The 18,686-nt window shown below is 34.9% G+C and overlaps 3 protein-coding genes across 8 annotated transcripts; 1 reads left to right on the plus strand and 2 right to left on the minus strand.

Moving 5' to 3' along the window:
- The first annotated feature begins 983 nt into the window (after window positions 1–983).
- Window positions 984–10,217, plus strand: LOC111306728 (COP1-interacting protein 7-like). Of its 5 annotated transcripts, XM_089751290.1 has the most exons (14): window positions 984–1,309; window positions 1,578–1,757; window positions 2,016–2,136; window positions 2,219–2,258; window positions 2,567–2,619; window positions 2,694–2,749; window positions 3,571–3,723; window positions 3,930–4,102; window positions 4,689–6,277; window positions 6,417–7,340; window positions 7,860–8,277; window positions 9,139–9,204; window positions 9,337–9,412; window positions 10,081–10,217. In XM_089751290.1, exons 1-13 carry the CDS (start codon window positions 1,251–1,253, stop codon window positions 9,405–9,407), a joined length of 3,903 nt encoding a protein of 1,300 aa, XP_089607416.1. In that variant the 5' UTR covers window positions 984–1,250; the 3' UTR covers window positions 9,408–9,412; window positions 10,081–10,217. The 5 variants fall into 5 exon arrangements, with proteins under 5 accessions (XP_089607416.1, XP_022760301.1, XP_089607418.1 ...); XM_022904566.2 differs by lacking the exon at window positions 10,081–10,217 and having other exon boundaries at window positions 9,337–9,634; XM_089751292.1 differs by lacking the exons at window positions 9,139–9,204; window positions 9,337–9,412; window positions 10,081–10,217 and adding exons at window positions 8,581–8,621; window positions 8,705–8,809.
- Window positions 9,702–12,971, minus strand: LOC111306729 (putative protein phosphatase 2C-like protein 44). Of its 2 annotated transcripts, XM_022904567.2 has the most exons (6): window positions 12,363–12,457; window positions 12,225–12,289; window positions 11,757–12,044; window positions 10,636–10,894; window positions 10,074–10,207; window positions 9,702–9,998 (listed from the first exon to the last, which is right to left on the minus strand). In XM_022904567.2, exons 2-6 carry the CDS (start codon window positions 12,285–12,287, stop codon window positions 9,861–9,863), a joined length of 882 nt encoding a protein of 293 aa, XP_022760302.1. In that variant the 5' UTR covers window positions 12,288–12,289; window positions 12,363–12,457; the 3' UTR covers window positions 9,702–9,860. The 2 variants fall into 2 exon arrangements, with proteins under 2 accessions (XP_022760302.1, XP_022760303.1); XM_022904568.2 differs by lacking the exon at window positions 12,225–12,289 and having other exon boundaries at window positions 12,363–12,971.
- A 3,665-nt stretch (window positions 12,972–16,636) lies between these two features.
- Window positions 16,637–18,479, minus strand: LOC111306730 (large ribosomal subunit protein eL14z-like). Its single transcript, XM_022904570.2, has 5 exons — window positions 18,338–18,479; window positions 18,143–18,244; window positions 17,172–17,301; window positions 16,975–17,087; window positions 16,637–16,857 (listed from the first exon to the last, which is right to left on the minus strand). Exons 1-5 carry the CDS (start codon window positions 18,338–18,340, stop codon window positions 16,801–16,803), a joined length of 405 nt encoding a protein of 134 aa, XP_022760305.1. The 5' UTR covers window positions 18,341–18,479; the 3' UTR covers window positions 16,637–16,800.
- Between the last annotated feature and the right edge of the window lie 207 nt (window positions 18,480–18,686).

Here is an 18,686-nt window from a genome sequence, read left to right on the forward strand (position 1 = left end):
GGATGTATTGAAATTTTTTTTTTGGAAGTACAAATAGTCCTTGACAAAATCTCCAATGACCAGTTTCTTCTTCATGTGATGGTTGATTGGGACAAAGACCATTTTTGTCATCGTGGTTTAGATTCCTCCTCACGAAGGAAAATTTGGGAATTGTGATTGGCTCAAGCCTTAAAGAATTATGATGCATTGGCACTATTATCTTGGACTTTTATACCTTATTAGCCTCTTAATTCAAACCAATAATTTTTTCAACATGAATATGATTTATATGGGTGGAGTTAACACTTTTAGAATACCATCATCACCATATGGAAAAGATAAGATTCCTTTCCTTTGTCATAACAACCTAAATTATTTACTTATTTGCATACACATTACGTGTAACCCACATTACTTACTATTACAATTTAAATTTAACTTTAAATTTCTTTTATATATATATATACCCTAATCTCTTGCATCAAAACTTTACCACTTAAATTAAAATCTGATGAACATTATAATTTAAATTTTGGTAATTGTATTGAAATTTATGTATTATGATCGAAGTTTTGATATGTTTAAAAATTTAAACTTCTAAAATCTTACATGGAAAATTTTGATTGATTGATGAAATTGTTAAAAAACTACTAATCTAATAAATCCCATGAAATTAGCATAAACCCATTAAATTTAAGAACCTCGTTAAGTTTAGCTTATCTTTGGGGGAAAAAAAAAAAAAGGCAAGAGTGGCATGTAAGTTATTCAACGTTACCGTTGACAAAAAACAAAAGTTTATTTCTGTAAATTCATTAAATGAATTAATCCTCAACCTGTAAAATATTTCTCATATTTGTCGTCAACTTTACTTAAATTTGCCATCCTAACCTTGAACATTTTCTTTATTTGTCCCTTTCCGAGCAAAGTGTCAGCAAAGAAGTAAATGTTTTTTTTTTTTTGGTTCCTCAGCATCCTAAGACTTCACAAAACAGTCTTTGGGTCCTGTCTTTCTCTTTCTGAAAAGAGATTTTTTTTTTTTTTCACTTACTCTCTCTAAAAACACCTATATTTCTATATTTCTATGAAAACTTTCCCTTTTCATGAGGTCTTTCTGGTTCTCTGCAAACCTTTTTTCTGTTTCTAAACTGAGCTATCTTTAAAACCCAAATGTCAAAATTGTTTCTTTTTTGCGAATTTTCATGAAATTTGTAGCTTTTATTTCATAACAAAGCCATTTCACCATCAAAGATCTGTCTTTTGAGGAGGTAACAATGAAGACTGCAACTCTGCTTGACTCAGTGGTGTTCCAACTCACACCAACTCGAACTAGGTAATAATTTTCTTTAATTAGTAGCTGATTCTTAGCTTGATAGAGGTATTAATCATGCTTATATTTTTCAGTATTTGGATAAAATTTTGGTTCTTATATATATATATATATTTATATAGTTATGTTTTATCAGTTTGAAATGTTAGCATTAGAGTTTTGTTCCCTCGAGTTGGTGTGCATTAACATATATTTAAGATTTTGAATTTGGTATTGTTTGCTCATAATCTTTGTAGATATAATTTATTAAGTTTTGCTTTACTTTCATCAGGTGTGATTTGGTGATATCTGCAAATGGGAAGACAGAGAAAATGGCTTCAGGTTTGCTTAATCCATTTCTCCCCCATTTGAAGACTGCACAAGAGCAGATGGCTAAGGGGGGTTATTCAATTATTCTTAAACCAGACCCCAACATTGATGCAACTTGGTTTACAAAAGGAACAATGGAAAAGTTTGTAATCTTATTTTCTGCTTCTTTCTTACTGGGATTATTTTCTATATCATGAAGATTGGATGGGCCTTCTCTGTTGTTTGATAAAGGCCATGTAGTTGTTATTCCGGAAAGCAAAATTGGCATTGGAGCACTGTTGTGCTCTGATGGTTGAATCTGTCATATCTATGAAGCTTATTGTCAAAAATGGCTCTGTGATAAAGCTTTTATTTCCCCTTGAAATTGACATGAGATACTATTTTGTTTTGGCTTTTGTAGGTTTGTTCGATTTGTTAGTACTCCAGAGATTTTGGAACGAGTGTATACCATCGAATCTGAAATTTTGCAGATTGAAGAGGCTATTGCAATTCAAAGCAACAACAATATAGGATTGAGTGCTGTAAGTAGAATCTTTGGTAGTTATATTATATTTATACCATAGAGATTACTTATACATTTATACTTGTTCTTTTTTTTGACAGGTAGAAGAACATCCAGTGAAACCTTTGGAAAGCATAGAAGGTACTGTTAATAACTTTCTGACTATATTCTTCACTTCTAACTTCATCTGGATCAGTGCCATTTTTTATATAATTATGGATGCAGTCGTGCATTAAAATTTCCTACCATTTTATATTTTCTAGTCACCTTTTATCTTTGTGTTATTTTGTCCATTACGGAGTTACCATCATGCTAATAAATGTTCGTAGTGGAGTATCATGCTTGTTGAAGTCTTTTATTCCGCAATTTTTTCATCATTAGTTTCAAAAAATTTTTGCTTTCTGTTTTAATTTTTTATTTCTTGTATTACACCTGATGGCTTTGGACAGGCAGCAGGGTTACACCAGATTCCAATGAGGAGAAAGCCATTGTCCTTTACACGGTGAGTATGCACCAAATAGTTCTTAGCAGGTATTAAATCTTTTCATAAATTTGTTTAACTCTTTTTTTTGGCAGCCTGGCACTCCACCACCTGAAGCGAACGGGTCTACTGTGAAGGAGGGAAATTCTAAGTATGTTGTATTGTGGATGCATGGATAAATCTTTAATTGAGGATATTGAATTGCATATTATCTATAGTTTTTTGGTCACTTCGAATTTTGCATAGTTTAATTTATTTTTCCATCTGTCTAGTTTCCTAGAAAGCCTTCACTTTAGCAAGGGAATCAGGGATTTCATGAATGCAATAACATTATAATGGTAAATACTGTTACAGGCAGCATGTAAAATATGGAGGGGAAGTGCTGTGATATACTGATCTGACTGACAAACAAATAACTTATCGTTTTCATGTTCCTTAGGTTTACCTTCCTACTGTTTAAGGTGTACATACTTGAACTTGGCTCACTAGACAATTTTAGCTACTTATGCTCAAGCTTGACTGAACAGTGAATGAGTCAAGTCTGAGTATTCTTGGTTACACCCATATCTGAGAGGATCTTCCTTGGGGGACACGGGGTTCTGGGGAAGGGCAAAAAAACACGACAGCTTTTGGTGGGAGGATGTGGAAGAGAGGCATGTTAGATTCTTCACAAATTACTTAAATGTTTTGCATAACTTTCTGTTGACTTTGTTCTCTTTCGCTATATGTATACTCTAAATTATTTATAGTAAGGGGTAAGAATTCAAAAAGTGGTCAAAATGTTTGTAGTTAATTATTTAACTACTCAGGACAGTGAACATTTCAAAAAAGGCAAAAAGAATGAGACAGGTGGCACATTATGTCATGTTAAAAATGAAGAACATAGTGTTGAATATCATCTCTTATTATATGTTTAATTTGTTGGAATAATCTTAAAGCCGTACATAATATATTGTTTTGGCTTTTTACTAGACTTCAACTTTTGAAAGTCCTGGAGACAAGGAAGACAGTGCTGCAGAAAGAGCAAGGAATGGCCTTTGCACGTGCTGTAGCTGCTGGTTTTGACATTGACCACATGGCACCTTTGATGTCATTTGCTGAAAGTTTTGGAGCCTCTCGCTTGAGGTATATGGGATTTTTGAACAGGAAAACTTAGTTCTATGCAACAAAAAATTTTTATGGGTGATCACATGTGCATTTATTGATTAGGTGTCTTTCCTAGGTCAAAATTACCATGGTTTAGATGTCAGTTTTCCACCAATGAGACCCATGGAAGAATAATTTGTGCACTTTTGAATAGTCTCTTGATTAAGTTCTCTTTTTCATTGCAGGGATGCTTGTGTAAAATTTACTGAATTATGGAAAAGAAAGCATGAAACTGGCCAGTGGCTTGAAATTGAAGCAGCTGAAGCAATATCTAGTCAATCTGATTTCTCTGCTATGAATGCAACTGGCATTGTGTTTTCAGAAAACAATGGAAAAGCTGGTGTTGAGTCAAGTACAGGTATGTCTTTATAGGTGTCCTCTAGTTAAAATGTTAGTTCATCCTTTTTTCTGTATGACAGGAAACATTGCTATGTTCTCTGAGTAACTCATCAATTTCCTTCTCGAAGCAAAGGGAGATTATTATTATTATTATTTTTTTTAACTTTTGTTGTCTTCTAGAGGTCATAGACTACTTTAGTAGTTTTGCTATTTTCATAGAATGTAAATACAGGTTTCCTTGTGCTGGTGATTGTTGGGGTGCGTCAGGCTGAGCTGTAGTGCTACTGTGGGTAGACTCTCCCCCTAAAAAGGGAAATTTAATATCAAGTGAGCCAATGACCCAATGTATCAGATATTAAATTGATAAGATCAAATGACCCATTTGCTTGGGCTTGATCCCAGGACTTGCAAACTCCCACCATTGTTGGTCACTTGCGTCATTACTTTGCTGGTTACAAGAAATTTACCTGAGTTGGGATATCCTTTCTTTGCGGCATTCATCCATTTGCTTTTCACACCTCAAATGCATGCTTGACACATTTTATTCATGATTGCTACTTTCTCCTAATTATGAATTGAAATAAATAAAATTCTGATATGGCCAGATGAGAAGCCTCCCATGGATCAATGGACCCCTGGCCGCCAAGAATATTACCAGGCCCAGTTTCCACATACCATGTTTCCTCCCTGGCCTATCCATTCTCCACCAGGTGGTATGCCAACCTTTCAAGGATATCCTATGCAAGGCATGCCCTACTACCCAAACTATCCAGGAGGTGGCCCATTCTTTCAGCAACCTTATCCATCAATGGAGGATCCAAGATTCAATGCTGGTCAAAGAATACAGAAACGACATTCAATGGATAGCAGAGATAGCCATAATGGATCTGATACCTGGGAAATGGAGAGAGCAAAATCCCAAGATGACGAGGAGTTGGAGAATGAAACTTCACTAAGTCCAAAATCAAGAAAAAAAAGCAGCAGGTCAGGTAAAAAGCCGTCAGGAATGGTGGTCATTCGGAACATCAATTATATCACTTCAAAGAGGCAAAACTCTTCAGGTAGTGATTCGCAGTCGCATTCTGGCTCTGATATGGACGAGGAAGATGGAGATACTCAGCATAAGAAGTCTCTGAGATCCTCAAAGGGGAAAGGAAGTCGAACAAAGTCTGTTGATGCTTTGAATTCATTTGATAGGGAAGAAACAGTTCCCGTGAAGGAGACAGATGGTGGAAACTGGCAAGCATTTCAAAATTATTTACTTAGAGATGCTGAAGAGGAAGAACGTAGAACTGACCAAGGCATGTTTTCAGTAGAAAAGGAGGTTCGAGGTAAGAGAAGACCAACTAGAGTTAGTGAAGACCCATCAGTTTTTGGGGGACGAATGAGTCAATACGAAGAAGAGAATACAACTGACATGGATAAAATAAGTGCAAGTGGCTCTCGCATGCCTAAAGCATCAAATGATCAGTCTTGGATTTCTGGAAGAGGTGTTCACTCTGCTGATGGTAGGATTTTCATGGGTGGTCAAATGGATTTACATTCTAAAGAAATAGATGGCAGGAGGGTGTATAGGAGGACCACAAATGATGACTTCATTATAGATAGACAACAGAATCAGTCAGATTTTATGAATTCTCCATCAAATCCACTGGCTGTTAATGGGTTTGAACATTCATCCAATAGGTTGGAAAAAGGATCATCAAATAATATAGATGATGATTCCTACATAGTTCCATTCAGGTCAAGTTCAGTCACTCAAGTTGGAACTGATGATCGCAATGCTATCAATATGGATTCTGAGTTCTCGTTGTCACTTCAAAAGGCAGAAAATATATCTAATAGGGTTGGGAGCCAGATCAACTATGAACCAGATGATTTGACATTGATGCCTGAGCGTGGAGCAGAAATGGGATCAATTGGTTATGATCCTGCTTTGGATTATGAAATGCAGGTTCGTGCCGAAGATGGTACTTCACTGGATAAGAAAAATAAAGAGGGCATGCAGGGGTCTAAGAAGTCAGACAAGGACCGAAAATCAAAACTCATTGCAGATCCTTCTGATAAAAAGAAGGTTGTTGGGCCAATAAGGAAAGGAAAACCTTCAAAACTGAGTCCTTTGGATGAAGCAAAAGCCCGGGCTGAGAGGCTAAGAACCTATAAAGCTGATCTTCAGAAAATGAAGAAAGAGAAGGTATGCTGCTTTTGGTGCCCACTGAATACTTTGAATACTTATAGTAAAACCTCAGCTCTCTTTACAGCTAGCTCATGTGGTTTATCAAATAAATTCTTTATTAGTTTTTATTTTTTAATTCATGTTAACACTTTTTCAGGAAGAGGCAGAGATTAGACGACTGGAAGCATTGAAGATGGAGAGACAAAAAAGAATTGCTGCTAGAGGCAGTTCTGGTCCTGCTCAGTCATCTGTGGCTGCGCAAAGCAGGAAACAATTGCCGTCAAAACTTTCCCCAAGCTCTCATAAGGGATCAAAGTTTACTGATGCTGAGCCTGGATCCTCATCACCACTGCAAAGATCCATCAGGACTGGTTCTGTGGGATCAGCTGATTCTCACAAAGCCTCCAAACCCAGTAAATTGAACACTGGAACCCATTCCAGTGGAAATAGATTAAGCCATTCAGTTTCATCACTGCCTGAACCTAAGAAAGACATCAGCAGTATAACTCCCGATGCAAAGGCATCTATGGCAAGCATTAGGAGATTATCAGAGCCGAAAACAAGTAGCAGCCCACATGTTTCCTTGGTGAAGTCACGGAAGTCTGAACCATCATCCAAAACAAAAGTACCTGGAAGGCTTGAAAGCAAAAAAATGTCTGCAATTATGAACCATGATAAAAGTATGATTGCATCTCTTCCGGAGCTCAAAATTAAAACAACCAAAGCCCCTGCTGTCACCCACAATAAATCAGGAGGAAATGAAATACCTCAGAAGGTGAATGGAAGTATTTCTTCTGCCACCAATGTTACTGAACCAAATAGGAACAAGGACAAAGTTTCACTACGTATTGATGAGAATGACAGTACAGTAATTGAGAAAACTGTTGTGATGCTTGAATGCCAAAAGCCCTCCATTCCCACAGTAAACTCATCAGAAGGAACTACAGCAGAGCCGAAGGAAAATGATGGCATCTTTAAAATAGGGAGGAAAACTGAAATGGTATCAGATTATGCTGCCATTAGTCCACCAGTTTCTTCACTGAATGAAGACCATATACAGCAAAGACCACAAGCTTATGAGGTAGGGTTTGTAAGAACTTGATTGAGAAGGGGGAACTGTGTTTTTTTTTTAATTAATGTAGCCCAGAGTTTTTTAGTTCTATATTGACAGGAATATGGAAGCAAATCATCAGTAGCTAAAAATCTATTCCTAATTATATCATTACTGGTTTTCTGACAAGAGGCAGGCTGCTTATGTGTATTTCTTTCCTTAAAGAGCTTAGAATTATATTGGTAATTCAAATATTTTAGGTCATCTTTTATCGTTTAGCCACAGCACCCCACAAGTGGAAGACTGGCCATCCTCGTAGAGAGCTCATTGAAACCTTATTTTAGTAGTTTTTGCTCAAATAATCCTATAGCAGTTCACATATTAAATTGAAACGTTATTCTCAATTACTTCCATTGTGATTTCAGTTCAATGCCAAATTGGTCAAATATCTGTTTTAATGAATTTTCTTTTTCATCTTAACCAGAGAATAAATATTTCATTTGCTTCTGAACGTGAGTCTTCTTGATAATATGATGTACAAATTTCCAGGTTCAAAAGGGAAATGTGAGTAACACCGAGAAGGAATCATCAAAATTTACGAGCTCAAGTGCTACTGAAAACCCTTATCAAGCCCCATTTGCTCGGGTCTCTTCTTTGGAAGATCCATGCACTGAAATTTCAGAGTATGGCAGGGCACCTCCAATTAGCACGCAGGCTGCAGCAACAGAGTCAGAGAGTGTTAGAGCTCTTGTTGCCAATACTAAGAACTTGAAACTAGAAAAGATTCCCGAAGTGTTGGATAAGCCTCAGGTAAAGGAGTCATCCAAAGGGTTTCGACGGCTGTTGAAGTTTGGAAGAAAGAATCATAGCTCAGCTACAAGTGAACATAGTATGGATCCAGATAGTGTCAGTGTTAATGGTTCTGAGGCTGATGAGTTGGTTGCAAACACTGCCTCTTCTAGTGAAGGTAATTGCCTTGTTTCTCATTCCTTGTGCACTTTGATGGATAGTGAGATACAAATGCATGACTATCTTGTGCACTTTGATGGATAGTGAGATACAAATGCATGACTATCTTCGGATCTGATACACTATTCACACCATTTGAAATCAGTATTATTTGGACCAAATGAGTTATTGGTACTTTAATATTTGATATGCTGCAGGGAGAGTCATGAGCTCCACTTGCAAATCTCTTTTCTGATATACTTGGATCAGTTAAAAGTTTTGTCAGTGTCACTGAATTTCCTTTTGTTTTATTTTTTGATAGGTCAAAAGCAATCACATAAGAAGAAAATGCAATAGAATTAGGTCAGATTTCACTGTGAAATGTTATGACTTATCGGCTTTAGGTTACACTTAAAGTTTTGTTGTTTGATCCAGTGCTTTTACAGAAAAGTATTTTTACACCAAGTGGGATATGATTTGGTGTGAGAGGCTAATTTCCATCAAACGAGCTCTGGGGTTGGGTGTCTTGGCACACTGATAATAACTTACCTCAATCTTTAAACAAGATAAATGTCTTATTTTATGCAAGGGAGATTATTTGCTTTGAGCATAAAGCTCTGAAAAAAGGTATGTTATCATCAAAATATAAACACTCCAGGTTGATTTATTAGGGTGGAGCACTGACAATTTTGATTTACAAATTGGCTGTTGTGAGTCAGTCATTAGCTACGTGTTCTAGGATTGTGAGCAATTTACTTGCAAACTCAAAATTGCAGTGCTAGAATACAGAGTTTTAAGTAATCGAGTTTCTCATTGTAGCTTTGGTAATTTTCTGATTGCATTTAGTCCTGAAGCTTACTAATATTAAGGTTGTTGTCAGTTCATACATTGAAGAATCTGATCTCTCAGGATGAGACCCCGACAGCCGGCAATACCCCACAAAAGTGTAAGTAGTTGCTGCTTATTGGACCATATGTATTCTTTGATTCCTTTCCTCCCTTGATGTTCACAAATAGCCGTACTTTACATCATTAAGGTAGATAATCTGACATGAAGGACTTTATATATGATCATGCAGCTTCACGCTCATTCTCCCTGTTGTCCCCATTCAGAAGCAAGAATAGTGAGAAGAAGTTGACTGCTTTATGATGAAGGTGAAGTGGCAAAGCTGGTTTTTTCTATGGATTTGGTTGTGAATTGTTACATATATTTTTTTAAAATTTATTTTTCGTTACCGCAATGTGAAAAAATAGGTACCCATTAAGAATATTTTTGTAAAAAAAGTTCTTTCTGCAGCCACATTCATTGGTTAATGTTCTTAAACTGTTTTGGTATGTTGCGACTTCTCCACGTGATTATATATATACTTTTTTTCATTTCTTGTTTGTATCCATAGATTTCTGCCATTGTTTATTTGTGAGGTCTATTCTGTGTGAGAAAAAATAGAATTTAATCCATCTGCTGCTCCTATTAGATTGTTGCCATTTCCATTTTATTCTGAAAGTTAAAAAAAAACAAAACAAAACAAAACCCCTTTTGGTTGCAATTTGGGGTTCATTGATACATAAACCGACGCTGAACTCCAGAAGAAAAAACATAGTACTAATCAAAACGGATGATGACACAGGATATATTGCTCTTGCTCATTCTTGATAAAGCCTCCTTTGTCAGACACTCAGCAGCTTCTTGTGGATCCTCTAAATGCCTGATCAGATTCACAGCTTCTTGATTTTTCATCACCTGGATGACCGTAAATTATAGTTACTTGTTAATTGTTGAAAGTCAATCTTTTAACCTTTTTCTTGTAAACCTTACCTCCCAGATTCCATTGCTTGCTATGATGATGAATTCAGTCTCAGCATCGACCTTTTCAGCCCCAACAAGAAGTTCGGAGCTTTTGGGGTGCCTTAACGCTGCTGCATTACTTGAGTCGCATGCCAATATGCGCACTTTGGGCCCAAATATGACACTCAGCATCAGATAATGTCATCAACAAAATGTTTAAAGATATCCAAAACATAATCCCCCCACCACAAGGGGAAAAAAAATCAGAAGCACAATGTTTTTACCAGTGTATGAGAATTGGGTAAAGGATCCAAGGTAGATCACTACCGGAATTCAGATTTGTTTTCATTGTAAAATGTTTTAGAATTCACATTATATTTTTGAACTCAAAATTTAATCTGATTGATTTATGTAATCATTTTAAGAGGACGTATTTAGTATCTCAAAACCCGGTACTCGCAATTTCTTCTTTTATCTTGGGTTATGACTTACTTTCTAAATAAATTGTCTTTTGCAAATCTAATTTCAGCAAAATCTAGATATAATGTGCTGGAGACTTTCAAGCTTTATGCCATAATAAACTGTTCGATACCTGGAAACAGTCTTCGAGTCCAATGTCTTCTGGCTCCAGCATGGTGCTTGCTGCTCATCTGATGAGCCACACCATCTCTACATATAACAGCTCTGTAGCCACCCAGGTTGGCTGTCACAAGCTTTTCTCCATTGATCAGCATCACAGATGCTGAGCCAGCTCTCAGCGTCTCATCTTCTTTTTGTGCTTCTCGGACCTTTGCTCTTGCACCAAGATATGCTTTTTTCATTGTCTCTTTGGTCTTTCTATTTATTTGAGACTGAAAACACATTGTGACATAAGGACAGAGATTGAAAGGAGATATCTTAAGCTAGACTTAAATTAATTTCATACATATCTCAGCTTTGATTGCACATTTACAATGTTTTGAAGTGGAACCTCATACTTTACTCATGAGATTGAGTCAAATTCACCCATCATCCCTAATTTTTTGTGCAATATTCCTTTCTAATCCATGATTTTAAAAATTAAAATTTTAGATTCACTTTTTATAAGGTTTTCAAATTCATTCGATTATTGTTAAAATTCAACTGAATATATAACATCAATGTTATATGAATATTAACGGACAAAAATTACAATTTTAAATCAAATGGTACTCTAATATTTTAGTCACATGAATATCCGTATAAACATTTACATGACACTAAAGTGACAAATTTTATCACATTTTAATGATAATTTAACAAAATAAATGAATTTAAAATATTTTTAAAAAAGTAATGATCCTAGATAAAAAAATTGATTTTAAAAGTTGTGAATGAAAATAAAATATTACACAAAGATCATAGATGAATCGATGTATGGTGCGATTTACTCCATAATTTTGATTCCATAGACAATTTGAAAATGGAATTCCATGTATGTGTCTGCATAGCAAATAGGCATACATATATGCACATTTTTCCTTATCAGAAGACAATTGGTCTAGTAATAGGCCAGTGAATGCCCTTGATTTTGCACATTGCAATCCAAACTAAAATTTTGTCTCCAACAGTTTATCATAAGCAATTGGATGTTGATGATTTCTAGGTTACTATTTCTTAGTACTATAATTCATAATAGTAGTAATTTATTTCCATAAAAATAAAATTTCAATGTTAGGCAATGAACTGGAGTACCTCTTTAGGCTTCTTATCAAAGAAATGAGATTGCATGTACTTGGTAACTCCATCACCAATCCGATGATCAAAAACACCAAAGAACCACAGCTCAAGCTCCTCAATTTGCTCTCTCTGAACCACAATTGAATCAAAGTCTGACTCATCCAAACTGCCGCTCAATGATTTATGCTCCACAACATGATAGCCATGAGAGATTGGCATCATCCAAGATGGCTTCTTTTTAATCCCATTCTCTCTTTTCTTGCTCCCACCATCTCCTATCCGAAATCGTCTCAGCCTAAATGCCTGCTCCATCGACCCAAACACATCAAGAAAAGCCAGAGCTGGTTATATATATATATATGAACACTGCTTGATCAAACATAAAAAAAAAAATTCTGGGTTTTAATCTTAGAGACAATTCATTTCGTTTTCCATACGTTTCAAAACTATATAAACTTGTAAAAGAGGTGATTACAATACAACCAGAAGAAAGATACCCTTCAACCAAAACCCTGAATTTCTTTCTTCAGTAATAAATTTGATCATCCCTGACAACCTCAATTATAAAAATAAAAATAAAGAAGAGAGAAAGAAAAAGAAAGGTGTTGGCCTTGGCGTTACCTTAAGCTTAAGGTGAAGATCTTTTAGACCCATGTTTATCCTTGAGATTTGATCACAGAAACTTGGAGAATGTATCTTTCTAGTGGCAAGCAGATGATTAAAAAGAAAAGAAAATACTAAAGATTTTCAAATGGAGAAAATAAGAGACAGAGAGGAGTGGGAAATGAGGCAGGTTTTAAAATTTGTTTCATTGGTTTGCAAAACGTTTTTTCTTTTGATGAGGGAGGATGTGTTTGAAGTCAATAGGAAGTCTAAAGCTGTTAAGAATATCAAGTCTGAAATTCAGGTTAATGCTTTAAATTGGAACATTTATTGGCTTTGATTGTAACTGTTGAGGAAATTTATTCATGTGATGGTCTTTTTCTATGCTCTTCCGTTTTTTTCTCTTGTGAGAAAGGCAGGTGATACTAGTCCATCTGTGTGACTCTTTCTAGGTGGAAAAATGGAGAACAAGACAAGAAATTACCTTCTCAGTTGGGTAGATAAACCAAATTATACCCTGCTAAAATTTGACATCTAGCAAATTTTTTTTTCATCGTTTTTTTTTTTTTTTTAATTTGAGAAGGGAGGATTCGAATCTTACTCTTTGATTGAACAAGGAAATCGTGCAAGGATCGAAAAAACAAAAATTAATTGTTCTTGTTATTTTGGATTTGGTTTCAATTCCAATACAAAACACATACGTTGGGTTTGGCTTGGTTTTAATTCTAAATCATAAACAATTATTGAATGGAATGCTTGGGTGTCAATTTCCATTGATATTTTCCTTTTAGATACAAGACATTTCATTTACTTGAACAAATCCTTCACGTCTGAATTTCCAGCAATTAAGAACATACTCACTTGTTTACTTAATTAACCCTGTCAAGCATCGAACAAATCACATTCTTTGAGGGTTTAGAAATAAGTGATTAGGTTTTGGAAGGAAAATTAAAAGGCTAATGTTGGGAATTGCTCTAATTACTTAAAAAATTATAAATTTGTTAATTAATATGATATTTATTCTTAATGTGATTAGCTTCAAACAATAACACATGACGGATAAATAATTCTTGAAGTATCATATTAGTTAATAAATTTATAGTTAAATATCACATTAGAGATTTTAAAGTTTAAATATCATATTGAATATTTTATTATAAGTTAATGATCATTTGTGACGTTATCCCAAAATTAAAAAAATTGTGCCTACAAAGTTCATATCAGACTTGATATGAATTCTGGTGAGCTAGGTGAACAATATATTTGAAATAATTAGCCACATTGATTCATGCTTTTAGCTTTACCTATCTTGAATGCAATATTTGTCATGGCTCATGCCTGGTGGATTGCCTTTACAGCCAAAAAGCCAAGAAAGTTACCCTTCAACTGCTGATAATAAACAGTGGTTATAAGGTCCAAGAGAAGTAGGTGTGCAACCAATTCCAGAAGAAAACTAAGCTAACAGCCAGACAAAATCAACCATTCATAATTTAGGTTGCAATTTTGTTTTTTGATTTGTTTTGATAGGAAAGATAAATCCAACTTAGTTCATTGTTTCAAAACCGAAATCGATATTGAATGATCTGATGCATCCATTCCTGAAGCACCATTCCAGTTTCTGCAGTGCCATAAATTTTATTCTCTAGTTTTGTTGACAGTAGAATCCATATTAATTCATTGTTTTCATGCAAAGAAACACTGACTGAATAATCTGGTCTATTATTTAGTTTGAGGTTTTGTCTACAACTAAACACATTCAGAAGTCATCAGAGACACCTGATGGAAAACATTTTATTTTTCCTGTCAGGAATTCATAATTCCACACTTCATTTCTAAGGCTTCTGGAATCAGGACTTCTTGCATAGTTCTCCAGAAAATCCAGAAATTTTGTTCAGAAGTGTGAAACTTCAGATTAAATAACAAGATTCTAATGAATATCAAGCTCCAAAATTGTCTAAAATCTGTCAAACTTAGCAATTGAAAACCCTTTTTTTTCCTCATCACATTATTAGGAATGAGTTGAATTAAAAAAGTTTTTGACAAAGTGAACTTTGAACCAAACAAAGGTTTCAGAAAAAGGCTAACCAACCAATGACTACTCTTCTTCAGCAATTTGTTTCTAGAAGCAATGGTTGAAAAGTTGAGGTGACATCAGCGTCTTTGACAAACCAGTCTTCAGTCTGCTGGTTGGTTATTGGTCAAGAAGCCAATTTGTTCAAAATGATTTGTCTGTTCTTAGCAGAAAAGACAAGTGATTAACATTTTCTACACGTTACGGTCCACATTTCCATTTTCCAGTGGAATGAAATTTCTATCACTAATCCAGATTTTGATTAATGAAGAACCCTGTTAAAGGGATACACAACATCTAGAAGTACACTTACATTGACTCTCTGATCATATGTAAATCCGTATGCTATGGTCTTGATCCGTCTTCAAAGGGTAAACTCAAGTGGATGCTCATAGTGTCGTTAAATAATTTTTACAAAAGATATTGCAACTGAGGGTTTTATTTTTTTGCTCAAATAAGCATATAGCAGTTCCCATATCAAATTGAAACCTTACTCTCAATCTACTTCCATTGTGATTTCAGTTCAATGCCAAATCATTGAAACAATCTGTCCTAATGAATTTTGTTTTTCACTTAAACAGAATAAAGACGTCTTCTGCCTCTGAATTTGTCTTCCTGACAATATGATGTACAATCTGTCTTCTGATATACTAAAAATTGTCAGTCTTATTGACTTTCTATTTGTTTTAATTTTTTATAGGCAAAAATCAACTACATAAGAAAAAAAAATGTGACAGTCAGAAATTCGACAAATTGGATCAAAATTCACGATCAAAATGTTATGACTTAACATATGAGCTTTAGGTTATACTTAAAATTGATTAACCTCAGGAATAAATTTTAAATTATAATAAAATATTTAACATGCATTCAAGATTAGTGAAACGAAATTCCCAGCTTCTTGATGAAGGTGAAGCGGCGAAGCTTTTCTTCTTTTATGTGGATTTGGCTGTGATTTTCTCCGTACTTCTTTAATTTACTTTTCCTTACTGCACCGTGAAAAAATAGGTATATTTAAGAAATCTGTTCTTTCTGCAGCCACATTCATTGGTAAATGTTCTTAAGCTGAAAGGGTTTCTAGCAACATCACCACATGACCATATATATGGTTTTTTTTTTTTTTTTGTTATCCATGGAGTTTAGCCATTGTTTATTATTGTATTTAAGAAAATTCCTGTAGTTCTTGGATCTCGTAAGAGATCTATCAATTTAAAATATAATACAAATTATAATATATAATTTTCATATAAAATATAATATAAATATATAAATTATTAATATTTTATAAATACGAATTCCTAAATTATCAATTTCAGAATTTCTCTTACCAACCAAATGAATCCCACGCTACTTAGAAAAAGAATTCAAGACATGCAGCAAAGCTCACCTTTAAGTAAAAAATAAAAACCAGTGCAGTCTTCCATCCTTATCTCCCACTTTCTCTAGTATCACTCTCGTCCATCATTCCTCTCAAACCCTCTGATTTTTATCATTTCCCTTCACTAGCTTTTCGATAGCCATTGTTGATCAACCCCCAGCTCTCTTGACCACTGCCTCTTTTCTCCTTATCTCGTCATTAGCTGATATTTTCAGTTTTTTCTCTTACTAGTTTTCTCTGCCCTTTAAAAAAGACAGCTCTTTCTCTCTAAACCTGTTGCTTTCTTTGCAACCGGGTTTGGTTGATCTTGATCCTTTGGTGTTGCCATAGAGTATGTAAAATTGCCGAATCTATCTTTGCCATTAAAAGCTGTTGATTTTCTACAACTGGAAAGTTCTGATATGATATCATACAAAATATAATTAAAAAGTACATTCAAAGAGGTTGATGTTTATAAATAATATTCCCTGAGGATTTCTAAAATATTCAACTAGCATTGCTATTAGCCAATGTTTGCCACTAAGTTGTTGATCCCACACTGAAGCAATGGTCCAAGAACATAGCTCATTATCTTGCAAAAAAGCCAAGCTGCTTAAGTTATCCCTGTTCTTAATTCAACTATTGCAGTTCAGTTTCTTATAGTATGATCATCCAACTCATTCTTGGACCAGACTCCAGTAATATACCAAAAAAAAAAGAAAAACTAAAGGCTTCATAACAACTACAAGGTGCCATAGCTGTAGAACAGATGTACAGCTAAGCTATACACTCCTATGTCTCATGCAGCCGCGATAAATACCTGAAGTTTGAAAAGACTTTCAGCACGCAACCAACCACAATATGTGGCAATAAACTCACTACAAAATCTGTCATATAGCAAAGAAAGTGCGCTCAAAACTCATCTTAATATCCTTTCTTAATAGAAAAACAAACAAAAAACCATTCCAAAGAACAACTTGCAGAATATTGATAACAAAACTAGCAAAAATCAATAATTCAGTATCACTTCAAGATGCATTCTCCTTTTTCAGCTTAGCAAGCTCTTGCCTGACGACTCCAGCCCTCTGCAAAATCATATTACACCAGGTCAGCTTGGGTCAAAGTTTCAAGAAAGCATTTAGATATTGGGAAAAGCAATTGGGCATGAAACAGGTAAAACATTAATGGTACTGCAAACTGACCTTGATCTTGGCTAACATAAGCTTGAACCTATCAAAGTCATTGAGAGAAGCCCTTCTCTTTTGGACAATTAGCTTTCTACCCCATGAGCTATTCTCCCACTTGTTCTTAACATCTGCCCGTCACATAAAAGTAATTAAAAAGAAAGTTTTACTTTGAGAAACAACATAGTCATGCAAGTAAAAATTATCATCCTTACCAGCCTTCTCCATAGCTTCAATCAATGTCTTCTTCTTTGGAACACGGGGAATGTCAATTGTAATATCTGTCAATGTAAGCCTCTTGAAGTTCATTTGGCCTCTGACCATATCAGGAGCATCAACAAGTGCCTGCCACACCAAGATATAAGCAAATATATGCATCACTCCTTATGCACTTATAGGCCAATATCACCTATCTAACTTCAAATAGATTCATTATTCTATCTTTCAATATGGAGATGAAAACTAAACATTCAATCCATTCTCTAAATTAACACCGTGCATCATGTAAAACGACATGTACCATAATTAACAAGTCAAAACAACAGTCACAGACACCGGATTAACAAATTCTGAGAAAAAAGAAATTAACAAACATGCTTGCGTAATCCATAGAGGGTTAGACTGATGTTTCTCCCACTCTTCAATTTTTTTCCGTCAAAGTGGATGTGAATATGCAGTCCTGGCCCTCCAAGACTTCGCAAACATGTCTAACACGTACTAAATTACTAATATCCAACATTCTCTCACAAGTGCAAGCAACATAGGGTTAGAATAGTAACTCTAATATGCTTCTCACTAAAATACCACATAAAGAGAGATTCATTTTCGCTCCAATGTCGTCCCTGAATCACATTTTACAGCCTAGATTACACTCAACAAGAAAAATACAGAGAACCCACTTTTAGTCAAATTCTTCAAAAAAAACCACAAAATTCCACCTTAAGTTACCAATTGATCCTCACATCCTCTTAAATCCAATTAAAATACCCTAAGAAACCAAATCCATTAAAAATCCTCAAAACCGTATCACATTGAATTTCATCATTCCCCCGACACATAGAACTTTACAAAAAAAAGAAAAACCCATTATATATTCACTAACAAAGTTAAACCCAAATGCTATTTCATCATTATAAATACAATAAAATTAATACTGCATTAAATCTGGAAACAAAAAACGACATACTCTATTCTGGTCAACAACATCAACGATGACCACCAACTTGCCGTAGTCTTTGCCGTAGTTAACAAGAGCCACTCTCCCGATCTCAACGTACCTCTTGAACGGCTAAAAAAATCAGAAAAAAAAAAATTAAAACCAAGATACAAGATTGAGAAGAATAAAAATATACCATCTACCAGATATAGAAGAAAATCTCACCATTTTTGCTGTGAGTTGCAGCTGAAAGAGAAAGAGAGGCGGAGGGGAAATAAAGGAGGGAGAGGGTATGAATTAGGGTTTTATTTATGGTGACTATATAGGGTGTTTATAACCGTTGGATCTAGGTTTTTCTGGGTGATGAGGCTTTAGTGGATTTGGTCCCGTCAAGTTTTGGATCTGCCATGGAAAAAAATTTTGTTGTGTTTTAGTTTGGGCTTTTCTTTTGTTTCTTTCCATTTCCTTTTTGCTTTTAGAAATCCAACTCCCAAACAGTAAGCAAAAGAAGAGCATAATTCTACGAACATCAGCAGTGATAAAAAGGACAAACAAATAAGTTTGTAAATGAATT

Source organism: Durio zibethinus, chromosome 22 (assembly GCF_047325235.1).
Source record: "Durio zibethinus cultivar Kanyao isolate XHJ-2024 chromosome 22, ASM4732523v1, whole genome shotgun sequence".
Taxonomy (NCBI): Eukaryota; Viridiplantae; Streptophyta; class Magnoliopsida; order Malvales; family Malvaceae; genus Durio; species Durio zibethinus.

What these genes read in the sequence shown, in the direction of transcription:
- LOC111306728 (XM_089751290.1), top strand. Translation starts at nt 1,251, where the DNA reads ATGAAGACTGCAACTCTGCTTGACTCAGTGGTGTTCCAACTCACACCA. An exon ending in ACAATATAGGATTGAGTGCT is followed by an intron (nt 2,137 to 2,218) that starts GTAAGTAGAATC and finishes TTTTTTTGACAG; the next exon opens with GTAGAAGAACATCCAGTGAA. An exon ending in CGGCAATACCCCACAAAAGT is followed by an intron (nt 9,205 to 9,336) that starts GTAAGTAGTTGC and finishes ATGATCATGCAG; the next exon opens with CTTCACGCTCATTCTCCCTG.
- LOC111306729 (XM_022904567.2), bottom strand. Translation starts at nt 12,287, where the DNA reads ATGATCAAATTTATTACTGAAGAAAGAAATTCAGGGTTTTGGTTGAAG. An exon ending in TTGATAAGAAGCCTAAAGAG is followed by an intron (nt 10,895 to 11,756) that starts GTACTCCAGTTC and finishes ATGTGTTTTCAG; the next exon opens with TCTCAAATAAATAGAAAGAC. An exon ending in CAAGCAATGGAATCTGGGAG is followed by an intron (nt 9,999 to 10,073) that starts GTAAGGTTTACA and finishes ACGGTCATCCAG; the next exon opens with GTGATGAAAAATCAAGAAGC.
- LOC111306730 (XM_022904570.2), bottom strand. An exon ending in ATGTTGTTGACCAGAATAGA is followed by an intron (nt 17,302 to 18,142) that starts GTATGTCGTTTT and finishes TTGGTGTGGCAG; the next exon opens with GCACTTGTTGATGCTCCTGA. An exon ending in TTATGTTAGCCAAGATCAAG is followed by an intron (nt 16,858 to 16,974) that starts GTCAGTTTGCAG and finishes ATGATTTTGCAG; the next exon opens with AGGGCTGGAGTCGTCAGGCA.